This window comes from Abrus precatorius, unplaced genomic scaffold (genome assembly GCF_003935025.1).
Source record: "Abrus precatorius isolate BTA unplaced genomic scaffold, Abrus_2018 Scaffold5, whole genome shotgun sequence".
Classification (NCBI taxonomy): domain Eukaryota; kingdom Viridiplantae; phylum Streptophyta; class Magnoliopsida; order Fabales; family Fabaceae; genus Abrus; species Abrus precatorius.
In genome coordinates, this window is record NW_020874395.1 from 118,451 (window position 1) to 131,616 (window position 13,166).

Here is a 13,166-nt window from a genome sequence, read left to right on the forward strand (position 1 = left end):
GTTCTAAGTTGCTCTTCCTTACTTAAGTGGTTTGGAATAAGTTTCTGAAATTATTATAACAAACTTTAATTAAATCATTTTTTATCTTTTTACATTTACAACATTTCTTATTTCTAGGGACCTCTATTAGAATTATGTAGTCATTAATAATCTAAGTGTAATAGTTATAATCTTAGGAAGAGAGAATTATCCTTAAGATTGAGCTACTAATGTACAAAACGAGTTATTAACAAAATGTAACTCTTTTTAGTAAGATATACGGGTCACATTATTTGAGAGATGAGAGAACTATTCGATAAATAAAGCCCCGACAACTCTTTAAAGAAGTTTTATATTGGACAGAATCACTTCAGATTTTGATAATCTCTACTACACACACACACGTCATTTGACATGTTTTTTATTTATACTTTTACTTAATTTGTAAAGTGTTAAAATGCTATTCTTTGAAGATGATGTGTGAGAATAAGAAAAAAACCCGTGGTTTGTTATGTTTCCTCTTTAGTTCATGGTGATTGTTGGGTCTTTGTTAAGTTTGTGTTAAGTCATCCTTCTCTTGTCTATTATTTTTCATATAAGCAAACAATAGTTTGAACGGGAGTTATAGCGCCCCCCCACCACCACCACAATGGATCATTTGCTTTGATATCATTTTGATTCTTGCATTATACAACCAATTATTAAGAATGTTAAAAAGAGCAAACTAGAGTGTATTCAGTAACACTCCTATGCAACAATAAGCGGAGTTCAATCATGTGTTAGGTTGTATTAAATATTTTGTTGCAAAGATGCTATATAAATAATGTCCCTTGAATATTATTAGATTTGATGCGTTATGTTATTTGGATTTGCCTAGTGGTGATACATACATTTTGGACAAATATTTGATATTTTGAAAATGCTGAAATTTTATATGAATCTCTGCCAAAATTTCTGTAAACTTGAAACTATAGACTACAAATTCTTATAAATCTGAAAATACTACGACTAGTACCATAAATTTGAAAGTATCGAGTGTAAATTGTTGTAAATTTGTAAGTATAGATTGTAAATTTGAATGTACAACTAAAATTTATAACGCTAAAATTTCTATAAATTTAAAACTATAGACTATAAATTTCTGTAAATTTTCTGGAAATTTGGAAGTACTACTAAAATTTCAGAGGAAACAAACAAAATTTCTATAATTTTGAAAGTATATATTGTAAATTTTTGTACTAAAATTTTAGAAGAGACCGTTAATGTAATGTAAAAGTGCAGACTGTTATTTTAGAAATGCTAAAAACATACTACTGTTACTCTGCTAAAATTTCTATAAGTATATTCCTACTAATAGTACTTTGGAAAAGCTGGAGTTTTCCAGAAGAGTTAAGCAAAATTTCAAAGTTTGAAATAACAACTCGTTATTGTTATTACTACAACTTTTGTTATTTTGGAAATGCTGAAATTTTAGGAGGTTCCCACTAGCTCTTGTATAAATGAATAATTCCTGGGATTCGACGTATCTAACAATTGCTCTAGAATTTTGACATTCTGGCTAAATTATGTCAAATTAATTTTAGCTGTAGACCATTGTTATGTTGTGCATAATATGTCGAATACCGCTTGAAGATGCTTCCATTTCATCTAAATAATGAAATTATAGTTAAGATATGTTAAAGATCACCATTTTCGACTCGTGCAAGCAACGAGTTGGAGTAAATAATGACAAGTATACCAAATAAAAGGAACAACACAGAAGTTCAACTGATCAATAAGTTTACCTTTTCGTATGCATAATGTTACACTCTTTCTGAACTAAATTGAAGTACAATACGAGGAATGAAATCAACTGCGAACAGTCCCAGTTTATATCTTGAAGAATTTGTAACCGTACTCAGGGTTTGTCATCCCCTCTTCCCAATCACCCATGCGGCGACCACCAAAAACAATTTGTTGGATACCAAGATATCTGCTATTCAGAAAAAGCTCATCACAATTGCTTTTGCAAAACAACGAACAACTACTTTATTTCATGTAATTTGGTACTCCAACTTACTCTGAGCTTAAGACAGTTAGGCAGTTGAGAAGGACATCAACTGCAAAATAATCAGATGTACCCAAGTCCACCCTGTAAGATATGTCTCAAGCTTAAATGTATTGTACCAACAGGAATCTTTATCAAATCACATATTTCAGTTATATACTCAATTATATCAAACACATTGCATGCAAATACAACTAATACGTGTCATTCATACAAGTGATCTTTTTCATCCGAACTTCTACTTTCTTCATTTTTCTTATTATCAAGTAATGCTTAAATAAATTTTTAGTTTATATGAAAGTTATGTTTAAAATTAGTCTCAGAAAAAATTAAAATCAAAACTTAGTCCCTAATAAATTGAGCAAGTAAAAATTAATTTCTGTATGTCAATTAGCTAACGGAGTTTCAATTCATTAAGACACGTGACAGATATTTATCCTAGTAAGTACATAATATTTAAAAATATTTATAAAATAAAGAATTAGAGCATGTTTGATTTCTATTTTAAAAATAGTTATCTGTTTTTTTTTAAAAAAAATCTAATACAAATTTATATTAGAATTTATTTTTAAAAACAAAAAACTGTTTTTAAAATAGAAATCAAACATGCTCTCAACACTTAACTAACATAGATTAATGACAAGAGACTCATTTTTTATGCCTTATTTACTATGCAAAAACTGTTACGAGGACAGAAAAATTACTTAAGTCTTTATTTTAAAGTATTTTAAAATACAGATAAAGGTTTATCACATTTGACAACACTAATTTGAAACAATGCTGGCCAATTCGATATTTAACGGATAGAGATTAAGGTTAATATTTATTTTGACTAGCTTCATTTGTTAAGGATTAAATTCTAATAATTTTTTTTTAGGAAACTATTTCAACCTTAATATTTATATAGACCAAAAAATTATTTAAGTCTATTGATTAATTAACTCCATTTTTCATGCATTTCAAAATTTGAATTTTGATTTATTTTACCTTATTAATACAGACTTATCTAATGGATTGCACCGATCATTAATAATTTTTTTTATTATCTTAAAACACTTTTAAATCTACATCTATCTTCTATTGTTTTCATTTGAAATTCTTGAATATTATTCTTCATCTTAATAATGTTTAACTTCTTCGCCAACCCAAACTTCAATTATTATTTTACCTACCCAAATAAATCTTTATTTTCTCCAAATATATTTCAAGACTTCTTTTCCTTCCACTTCATTTTCTCTGTCTGGCTTTTTACAGTGTCGGAAAATACCTCATTTTTTTTTTCTTTTTAATATTTTTTTTTTGGTTCTGTTTATTCTTTCAAAAGTGTTGAACCCCTCCAACAAAAGATAATGCTAGAATCCTGGAAAGAATGATTGAAAGGAATAACAAGGGACCAAGTCTCTACTTATTCTGAAAACATTTTGAATGTTTCTTCTACTCTCTCTTTCTACTTCTTCGTTGTGTCTTGGGTCTCAATCATGAAACCAAAATAAATCCTGTTAAAGTGTCTTGAAGAATTAACAGTTTGGTTCATTTCACATGAGAGATTTCAGTCATGTTACTGTTTATTTTTGTACCTGTTTTTGTTTTTGTGTTGATTAATACACATTACCTACAAAATCTCAGCTTTGATATTTTTTTCGAGTTTTTTTAAAATCCGTCTTGTGCATTCAATTAGTTCTGTTTACAAGTATAAACGTTACAAACTTAAAATCCCTTGTTTTCTCTAAAATTGTGAAGAGTAACCAATATTTGGCCATATTGTGATTAACTGAAATTAATAAAAATATAGAAATTTATGTAACACATTTTGAATTTTATTTTTTGACAGAATTTTTGCTGAAAAATATTTGGATTGATTTAGAGTTTGTGCAACTTCGTATTATAAGATATTGTATTAATTTTTATCGTTAATTTATCGCAATTCTCAATATGAGATATTAACCATTTTTATAACGACAGCTTATAAATTATATACAGTGAATATTCAACAATGTATCAAATTAGTTAAGAGTTTTGATTCCTACTGTGCTTTCAAAATTGCATTCATGTATCTAGTACTTATATAAACTTAAGTCTCTACCATTTTTAAAAGAATTTCACAGCCTTTTAGATACTATAAGCTAAGTCAAATTAAAGAAAGCGTCTCTCCTTTTCAATATTTATTTACATGAGTTTTAGCAACCAATTTTTTAATACTTTTCATATTGAACTTTTTATTGCATATTCTTATGTTAAAAGAGTTATTATAATTTAAATTTATCTTTATCATTCGAATATTTGTTAACCCCCGTGCACTGCAATGTCATAAAACCATTTAAAAAAATAAGAGTTCTAGAGGTTATACCATACACGTCCCCAGTTTTCCTGGAACTCAATGTCACTGATATCATGGAAAGATGACGGCATCACTTTGAAACCCTTATCTGCATCGTATAAAGGATCATACTCCATTGATGAATTTGCCAGCTGTCATCAATTCAAGATACTTCAATTCTTTGTTAAAAGGTAACAGCTACAAGAAGGAAACTAGAAATAGTGTCGTTTGTTGTTAAGAATTACGAAATTCTATAAAAATAATTTATTGCAAACTTGCATACAGACCAAGAGAATGGTCCTAGAACTCATTACATATGAAGAGACAGATATTTTTGGCAATAGAGATCCGGACACAAATATTCAAGCCAGTTACTGCTTAAGCGAAAGCATGCATTGCCATATGCCAAAATCTAACAAGAGAATCATAACGTGTCTGTACCATACTCTATTAATAATCACATAAATGTCACAGTAGCACATCAGAAAGTTTACATCTGAAAAAAGTTAGGAGTCTTCACATATTTTGACGACCAGATTTGACTGATAACACCAGTCCATAGTACTGGATTCACACTAGTCCATAATGTACAATTTTCTTTAAGGAAAATATGCAAATAGGAAATCTATGACATCTTAGAATTTCAGTCATATAGTTACATTTCAACAAGAACAGGTTGAAAAGCTCCCACATAAGACCCCTAAAACCAAAATCCTTACGCTCAACATTCGCCATCTAGTTGAAGTATTAATTCACTAAACTGTCAGCTATTTTACAAAGAAGCAAAATTTAATACAATAGACTTCATAAACCACATAATTTATTAGCAAAACACTGCTGAAGAAACTACACAGAAAAATGAGTCTTACAAAACATGCCAACTTCTGGAAAGACAACAAAAGGAGCAGGGTGTTGGAAAGAAAAGCAACAACCAAGCCTTTTTCCACTAAGTGGATCAACTACATGGATCAAACAATGCCACAATTCTTTATCATAAATTATGCCTATAGACAAAGTATTGACCTCTAAATCCTTGTTAATGGTGTTGCCTGTGGTTTTTAATGGTCTCCCTTACCTCTAGCAATTGGCCTACCCTCTCTCGATTGATCTATTCCCTTTACTTGGCCACTCTATCTTATTTACTTGTGCCCAAATCATCTAAGACCAGATTCTACTATCGTTTTTACCATAGGTACTACCACATCTTGTGTCTCAACATAGTTGTGAGCCCCTCATACATATCATTAATTGCTCAAATATATGCGATATGATCTCCTTCTTCTCTAGGGCCTTCCACATTACCTCTCTCGAAACCTGATCTTACACCCTTTTCAAATCAATGAAGAACATATTTAAGTCCTTTTGATTCCTCCAATATCTCTCTATTAAACATTGTAGCAGCAAGTATATTGCTTCCATGGTCATTATCCTAGGCATACAACCAAATTTATTTTCAATAATTTGAATGTCGTACTAATCTTTGCCCAATTATACACTTTCCCATAATTTCATAATATGAATTGAGCTTTAACCCACACAATTTGCACAATTTTGTACCATAATTTTAGGTGTTAGCTGACCTCACCTAGTGAGATAAAACTTGGTTGTTGTTGTAAGTTAAGCCTAAGGTGTCTAATTCCTTTGACTTTTCTCCTATCCACTTAGTATCTAAAAGGAACATAAAATTAATCCTCCTCCTAACCATGATGTCCACTATTTCCATTGATTTACAAGTCAGTGTGATTTATTCCATGTTCCAAAACAAATCTTTATCTTGTGAAGTAACTTCTTTACCCACACAAGTTTACATTTGGGCGACAACGCAATAAGTATTGCTCATTTGACGTTCTAGAGCCATACAATGTGTTGCTTCCAAACAACAAATTATCAATAACACTATCACCCATTCATCAATGTCATTGATATTCAACAAAGTTTTACGTTGGTTGTTGACTACCTAATGCAACCCTCACATTTTATCTGGGTTACTCATAGGAAGTAGAGAAGACTAAAAGGATGTGTTGAAATGATCCACAGCTAGAAGAGCTAGTTGGCATGTTGCATAGCAAAAGAGTAGAGACACAACTAAAATAATTTGTTGTAGTAGGAAAGATAAGTGTGTTGATTGGTACAAACAATTGCTTCCAAGAATCACCTATGCAAAATTCTTCTCCAAATTCATCAACAATAACATTTGGAAGATTCAATCAAGATTAACCTCAAGTATGAATACACGAGGCCCAAGAAGCTTGGGAAGCATGCTACAATATGAATAGAATCCAACAAATAATGACTTGCAGACAGACTAGAATACAGAAAAACACAAGCAATTGGATAAGACAAATTCAAATACAGAAGCAAGGATAAATGGGTAAAAAAATCACACAGGAACAAGCTAATCCAAGGCAAAGATCACAAAATAAAGCAAGACCAGAACAATATTAGACAGCATAAACCCGAGCATGGCAGTTGTGGACTCTGGTCAAAGTTAGTGCATAGCTCGGGGGAAGGAAGTTACGAGACAGAGATACCATGAGGAGAAGATACAAACAAAAGTGAGATCTATATTTTTGAGACCATAGCGCAGTGAATACCATACCACAGTGAACACAGGTCATGGTGGATGGAACCAGGCTTCAATACTATGTTGAAATTATTGGAAAAGAGTATAAAATGAGAGCAGAGAGAGTGTGAAAATATATTAATATGATGTGTGACCAAAAGACCAATGTAAAACTTCTACTTAGACTCTGGTATAAATGGTACGGAGAACAACTTGGACAATTCCAGCAAAAATAATAACATAAAGACTAGTCTAAAATGATAAAATTCTATTCCGTGAGATATTTTAGTACTTCTATGTGTTTCACTTAACTCCAAGGGTGTATATCTAACTAAATACAATTAAACAATTGGATTTGGACATCTCAGTTTCACTCTCTTCCACACACAACCTCTCTCCTTTACTTCTTAATAAATACCAAAAATGGTGCCAGAACTTAGAAGAATTTCAAATCAACAGACTCAAAATATTGATTTTATGATTTCATTATAATACATGTAAATCTAAGAATTAAGATATTGGACTCCAACAGCAAACAGAATAGGTAACAATCAAAAGAGAATAACCATGGAATAAATAAAACCGAGGAGAATTGAACATAGCCTAACCTGCAAATTTGAAGAATTGAAGGCACCAAGGCGACCCATGACATACCATGATTGAATAACCTGCATATTCTTCATGAATCAAACAGAAAAACAAATATAGCAATATATTAAAAGATAAAAATCTAAATGAAACACTTACATTACCAATTAGATTAACATCCTGATCAGATGGTGATCCGAACAATTCAAACCAGATAAATGAATCAACTGGATTGAAGCTGCAAGAGGCATGCTGTCATTAGTGTGATGCTAGAATAAAGTGTTAATGGTGGTTCATAGCATTTGATCATCGTATTACACATGAAATCCATGGCATTTGTGCTTGTGTGTTACTGTTGAGAGGAAGGAAAATAGGTTTACTCTCTAAAGCTGACTTTGAAAGCAAGCACAGATCCTGTTTTGGACTTATGAAAGTCTCTACCCTTCTTTCGAACCCTATCTTCCACCTATCACAACAATTCACAAACAGAGGAGCTACATTTAGTTATTGGGACGTGTATTTGATTTGCAACTGCAACAGTAACAGACATACCCGTTTTCTCATGAGTTCAGGGTTGCCAACACTATCTCCAAGAACGGCTCGAAGTTCAGCATCATCTTTGCAAGCATTTTCCAGGACTCTGAAAAGCAAAGCAAAGCAAAGCAAAGCAAAGCATTCAGTTATTATATCATGAAATAAAAAGCACAAGAATGTAACATGTATCATTTATCACAATGCACGCATGGGCATCAACACAATACTTTACTTTGCCCAAGCAGGGTAATTGTTAAGGCGATCGTATTCCCGCTGCTGTTTCTCTTCACGAATTCTAAGCAATCTGCGACCTCTGGCGGTAGTTCCTGATCCTTTTATGTCTTCTTCTCTTCTTCCGCTGCTACTAGTGATAGTGCTATTGCTAGTGGGAGAGATATCATCGGAGCGAGAAGACACAGAAACGAGCACAGGCCCAAGACGCTTCTTCCAATTTGAGGCTGAGGACGAAGATAACCAGCAATCCATGCCCAAGGGTTTCCAACGGCAGCAACATCCATACGCCATCCCTATCTCTCTTATCTTTCTGTTTTTCAAATATCTGTTCCGTTACAATCAGTATTTTTTTACTTAGGGAAGGAATTCCAAACTCATACTAAATTTCAAGTACCATGTGCTAACCTTCGTTTTCTGTGCCTTATCTACAGACAGACTCGCTGCTTACGTGGGGATAATTATCATGGCGACCTTTACTGGATGCATATGCAAAAATTTATATTTTAGTTGAAGATTTGGCAAAAGTGAGCTTTGTTGAATCCACTGAATAATATAAGATTTTTTAGTTTAGAACCTATATTTTATGGCTTGTTTGTGAAGAAAAATGCTCACTGTAAATTGTACATTGTTATTTAAGGTCATTGATTTTTGTTAATTCCGTTTATAGAATGGAAAAACAAACGAACTGTATATTACATAAGTGATAATTATGAAAATTTTAAAAGTTTAGACTAGTTTTTGAAAAGTAGATTTAAAATTATGGTAAATTGCTAATCAGGTCAAGGAATAAGAAATCAATTTTTTTTGTCAAGAGAATATAATTAATTAACCTCTTCTCATAATTTTCAATGCAATCTAACATACTTTTCAACAAAAATTGTCATTTTTTGTTTCTTTAACCAATGCTCTTGAATTATTTATTAAAATTCATGTACAATCTTAATAATAATAATATAGATTGAAAAGAAATTGTTGCAAACATTTTTTAGAAGTAATCAGTTAAATTAGTTCCTAAAACAACTGTAGTTACTTATATGATCGCTAAAAGTTAATGTAATTCATTAATCAAATTAGGTTTTACGTTAATTAGCATTGGTTAACAAAAAGAGAAGCAAACACTCCCCGTGTTAAATATACATGTGACATAAAGTCTCCATCATCCTCCCCAAAGGAGGAACACTTAAAAATTTAAAATAATAATAATAATAATAATAATATAAAAAAGAATTGAGAGATGATAGCTGTTGGTAAAGATTTCCAGTATTGATACCAACAAAAAGCAAGATGGTAGCGGAAATATTTAGGGAAGTCAAATAACTAATAATAATCGTAATATTATAAGTAGACTTAAGTTTTGTTAGTGCATAGCAGACTCTCAGATACGACGAGCATAACTTATCACATATACAAATCCTTAAAAAGATATATGCGTATACCATTAATGTTAGTCTCTAAAAAATGCATTATTCATTTGTATTAGTCCCTAATTTATTTAAAAAAAAAAAACAAATTATCCTATGAACTAGATATCTTTTTTATGTTTTTCACTCTCTTTTATCCTAGTTTCATCCTAATTATTTTGCCATTCGTACTTTAAATATATATCTGCCCTTGCAAAAGTGTTCGCGGATAATGAAACAGGGTTATCCGCAAAACCAATAATATTTTAAAATGCAAGAATGCGGATTATTTCCATAATAATCTCATTTAGAAGTACTCCGCAATATTAACATTGAATACAAAACCCGCTCGATCTAAAGCTAGCAACTAATCCTCCATTATATGAATGGATAAACAGCACAAAGTTTCATAATAAAAGGCAAAATATAACCCTGCATCAGTTGGTGCCACGCAGGCCAATAACACATCCTGAACATCTTGCATTATTTCACTATGCAGATCTTTATAACAGAGGCAACTCCAATACGATGAAGGGCAACAACTGCATCACCAGGCTTACAAAGCCCCTTTTCTGTTGCCGACTTAAGAGCAGCTTCCAGAATCACTTCTGTGGATTCTGCATCAGTTGCTTTCGCAGATCCCTCAGCCAATATTGGAATTAAGCCCCTGTATATTAAGCTGTGCCTAGCAGGTGTCTCATCACTGCAGGTCCAATCAAATGAATCTGTAGTCAAAACTGGAACCACCACTGACAAGATTGGAACCGCTGGCCTGTATTTAGCAACCAACTTGGCTGTAGTCCCACCACGTGTCAGCACAACAATGAGCTTTGCTTTGGCCTTGTTAGCAGTGCGGACAGCAGATGATGCAAGACTTTCCAAAGGACTCATAGGCAAAGGGGTAGACCTTATCATCTCTTTGAAAATAGCACCATAGTCAAGAGATGATTCTGCTTCAATACAAATACGAGCCATGATTTTCACAGCAAGTTCAGGGTAAGCCCCAGCTGCACTTTCACCACTAAGCATTACACAATCTGTTCCATCAAGAACTGCATTAGCTACATCAGTTGCTTCAGCTCGAGTGGGCCGGGGAGACTTGATCATGGATTCAAGCATTTGGGTAGCAGTGACCACAGGCTTCCCAACAAGATTACACTTGTATATCATCATTTTCTGCGCTAGAAAAATCTTTTCAACTGGAATTTCCATTCCAAGATCACCACGTGCCACCATGAATGCATCAGTCTCACGCAGAATCTCATCAAAATTCATGACTCCCTCCTGATTCTCAACCTTGGAATGCCATAAAATCATTAAAAAATAAATCAGGATTTCTGAATTGAAAGAGATGAGCAGGTAAATGAAAATCTTAAGCATAAGTGAAAACATGATTAATGCTCCTTCATATATCATACAAACAAGCACGCAACTTGTGCTAAAGAGAAAGAAGATGAAATACATTCAACTTGATTATGTATGGAAGATACTGAGCTAGAGTGCTAGACAAGGACATGAAATTCTCCTCCTTTATTCTTATAGTAAAAACTATGGGAGCTAAAAGCATGGGTTCCCCATTTAGTAGTCTGAGTTTTCGGAGCACTAAACCAATAACAAATTTCAATTCCAAAACACACAACAAACAATGTCCCCATTGTCAGTGTGAAGCTCATATATGGAGAACAGGTGAAGGGAAAAAATACCCTTTCGAGAGCAACTGAGAAGAGAAACCACAAACAAATGAAAAATAGATCACCAGTAGTAATAAAACCTATTGTTATTATGGAATATGCACAAGGTATATATTATAGAAGTTGCATAAGAATGCAACAAAAATACCTTTGACATCAACTGAATATGCTTTGCATGTGGCCCCAGAACCTTCCGGACATTAACAAGATCTGAGCCCTTACGAACAAATGAAAGAGCAATCATGTCAATCTTGTTAGGGACACCCCATCCAAGAATATCTTCCTTATCCTTCTCAGTAAGAGTAGGAAGATCCACCACAACGCCAGGAAGATTAACATTTTTTCTCTCACCTAACATTGCAGTGTTTTCACAACGACATCTAACAGTACCAGCATCTGGATCACAAGACAAGACAGTGAGAGTGATTGTCCCATCAGAGCACAGTATGGTATTACCAGGCTTCAAGTGGACAGGCAGCTTCTTGTAACTCATTGATATCATCTCCTGATCCCCCTTAATGTCATAATCAGTAGTAATGGTGATTTCTTGTCCTTCTTTAAGTTGAATAGGTTTTCCATCTTTCAGAAAACCCGTCCGAATTTCGGGTCCCTGCACAAATGAAAAGAAATTCTCCTCAACAAGGTATTTATTAAATGAAAAGGAAAAAAAAAAGAGGGGGGGGGGGGGAGAGGACAAAACTGTCCACTACTGTTGAGAACTTATTTATGAAGGCCCAAAACCCCACAAACAAACCATGAAACTCTCAAAATCAAGGATTAAATGTAAAGGTAAAAGCATATAATAATTTAACACAAACCAAATACAAAAGATTTGTTGAAAACCCATTCAATTTGGCCAAAGGCACTTTAAACTTGTGTCTACAATCTAAATGGCTAGGTTCTATATAGGGGAACAACATACGAGAATTAGAATTAGTGATAAAGTGAAGTGTCTGAGATGTCCCCAAATTAAATATAATGTAGGTGGTGAATGGAATCACAGACAGAGTTTGGCTTATGACAAACTCAAATGATGTATGCATTAAAAGCATTAAAAAGAAAAATAGAGTTAGTGAGTGGAGCAAATGAAGCACATACGACGAATAGTAGAAGTAGAAAGAAAAGGAGAAGAGAAGAGAAGAGGAGGGTGACCTTAGTGTCAAGCATGACGGCACAGAGTATTCCAGTGTTGTGCATAGCAGTCTTAAGATTGTTAAGGGTTTCCTGATGATAGTCGTGGGTACCATGAGAGAAATTGAAACGAGCAACGTTCATCCCTGCCCTGAGAAGCTTCTCAGTCATTTCTACGGATCGAGATGCAGGACCCAAAGTACAGACGATTTTGGTCTTGGGAACACGCCCATCGTTGGGCAGCTGCTTCAAGATCCCTTCGATGTCTATGTTGGCCATTCGATAGATCCTCTCCTGTGCTACTCAAAGAATGAATATGCAATTGCTGAAACTGAAACTGAATCTGAAACACAGCGCAGATCACATACCTTGGAATTGGAAGGGTACAAAACCAGCTTTTGAAAGCCACTCAACTCGCAAGGGTTAGGAATTGGTATTTATGTTGGGGTTGGTGTTTGTGTTTGTGTTTGTGTTTCCAAACAGCACGAATCACGCGTGCTATTTTAATGTTTGGTTGAATTTAAATAGACTATCATTCCCTTCCCACAGACTATACAGTCCACAACCGAATATTACATTTTCCGTCGGATAATTCTTTTCCTTTTCAGATAAATAAATAAATAATAAATGTAATGTCACTTTTCTTTTGGTAAGAAATAGATTACCGTGTCGTGCCTCCTTT

The 13,166-nt window shown here is 33.3% G+C and overlaps 2 protein-coding genes across 5 annotated transcripts; both read right to left on the bottom strand.

The window, feature by feature from the left end:
• Window positions 1-1,303: 1,303 nt before the first annotated feature.
• Window positions 1,304-8,733, bottom strand: LOC113867542. Of its 2 annotated transcripts, XR_003505181.1 has the most exons (10): window positions 8,668-8,727; window positions 8,261-8,572; window positions 8,047-8,134; window positions 7,875-7,960; window positions 7,654-7,732; window positions 7,515-7,574; window positions 4,374-4,495; window positions 2,039-2,110; window positions 1,764-1,951; window positions 1,304-1,626 (listed from the first exon to the last, which is right to left on the bottom strand). XR_003505181.1 is itself a non-coding variant. In XM_027502933.1 (8 exons), exons 1-8 carry the CDS (start codon window positions 8,551-8,553, stop codon window positions 1,849-1,851), a joined length of 903 nt encoding a protein of 300 aa, XP_027358734.1. In that variant the 5' UTR covers window positions 8,554-8,733; the 3' UTR covers window positions 1,597-1,848. The 2 variants fall into 2 exon arrangements, 1 of the variants encoding a protein (XP_027358734.1); XM_027502933.1 differs by having other exon boundaries at window positions 1,597-1,951; window positions 8,261-8,733.
• A 1,129-nt stretch (window positions 8,734-9,862) lies between these two features.
• On the bottom strand, window positions 9,863-13,113 carry LOC113866998 (pyruvate kinase, cytosolic isozyme). Of its 3 annotated transcripts, none has more exons than XM_027501887.1 (4): window positions 12,853-12,981; window positions 12,506-12,783; window positions 11,502-11,963; window positions 9,882-10,958 (listed from the first exon to the last, which is right to left on the bottom strand). In XM_027501887.1, the coding sequence occupies exons 2-4, from the start codon at window positions 12,761-12,763 to the stop codon at window positions 10,146-10,148; spliced, it is 1,533 nt and encodes a 510-aa protein (XP_027357688.1). In that variant the 5' UTR covers window positions 12,764-12,783; window positions 12,853-12,981; the 3' UTR covers window positions 9,882-10,145. The 3 variants fall into 3 exon arrangements, with proteins under 3 accessions (XP_027357687.1, XP_027357688.1, XP_027357686.1); XM_027501885.1 differs by having other exon boundaries at window positions 9,884-10,958; window positions 12,506-12,778; XM_027501886.1 differs by having other exon boundaries at window positions 9,863-10,958; window positions 12,506-13,113.
• Window positions 13,114-13,166: the final 53 nt, after the last annotated feature.

What these genes read in the sequence shown, in the direction of transcription:
- LOC113866998 (XM_027501886.1), bottom strand. Translation starts at nt 12,763, where the DNA reads ATGGCCAACATAGACATCGAAGGGATCTTGAAGCAGCTGCCCAACGAT. An exon ending in CCGTCATGCTTGACACTAAG is followed by an intron (nt 11,964 to 12,505) that starts GTCACCCTCCTC and finishes TCATTTGTGCAG; the next exon opens with GGACCCGAAATTCGGACGGG. An exon ending in ATATTCAGTTGATGTCAAAG is followed by an intron (nt 10,959 to 11,501) that starts GTATTTTTGTTG and finishes TGGCATTCCAAG; the next exon opens with GTTGAGAATCAGGAGGGAGT.
- LOC113867542 (XM_027502933.1), bottom strand. Translation starts at nt 8,553, where the DNA reads ATGGCGTATGGATGTTGCTGCCGTTGGAAACCCTTGGGCATGGATTGC. An exon ending in TCAATTCTTCAAATTTGCAG is followed by an intron (nt 4,496 to 7,514) that starts GTTAGGCTATGT and finishes AATTGATGACAG; the next exon opens with CTGGCAAATTCATCAATGGA. An exon ending in CTAACTGTCTTAAGCTCAGA is followed by an intron (nt 1,952 to 2,038) that starts GTAAGTTGGAGT and finishes TCTGAATAGCAG; the next exon opens with ATATCTTGGTATCCAACAAA.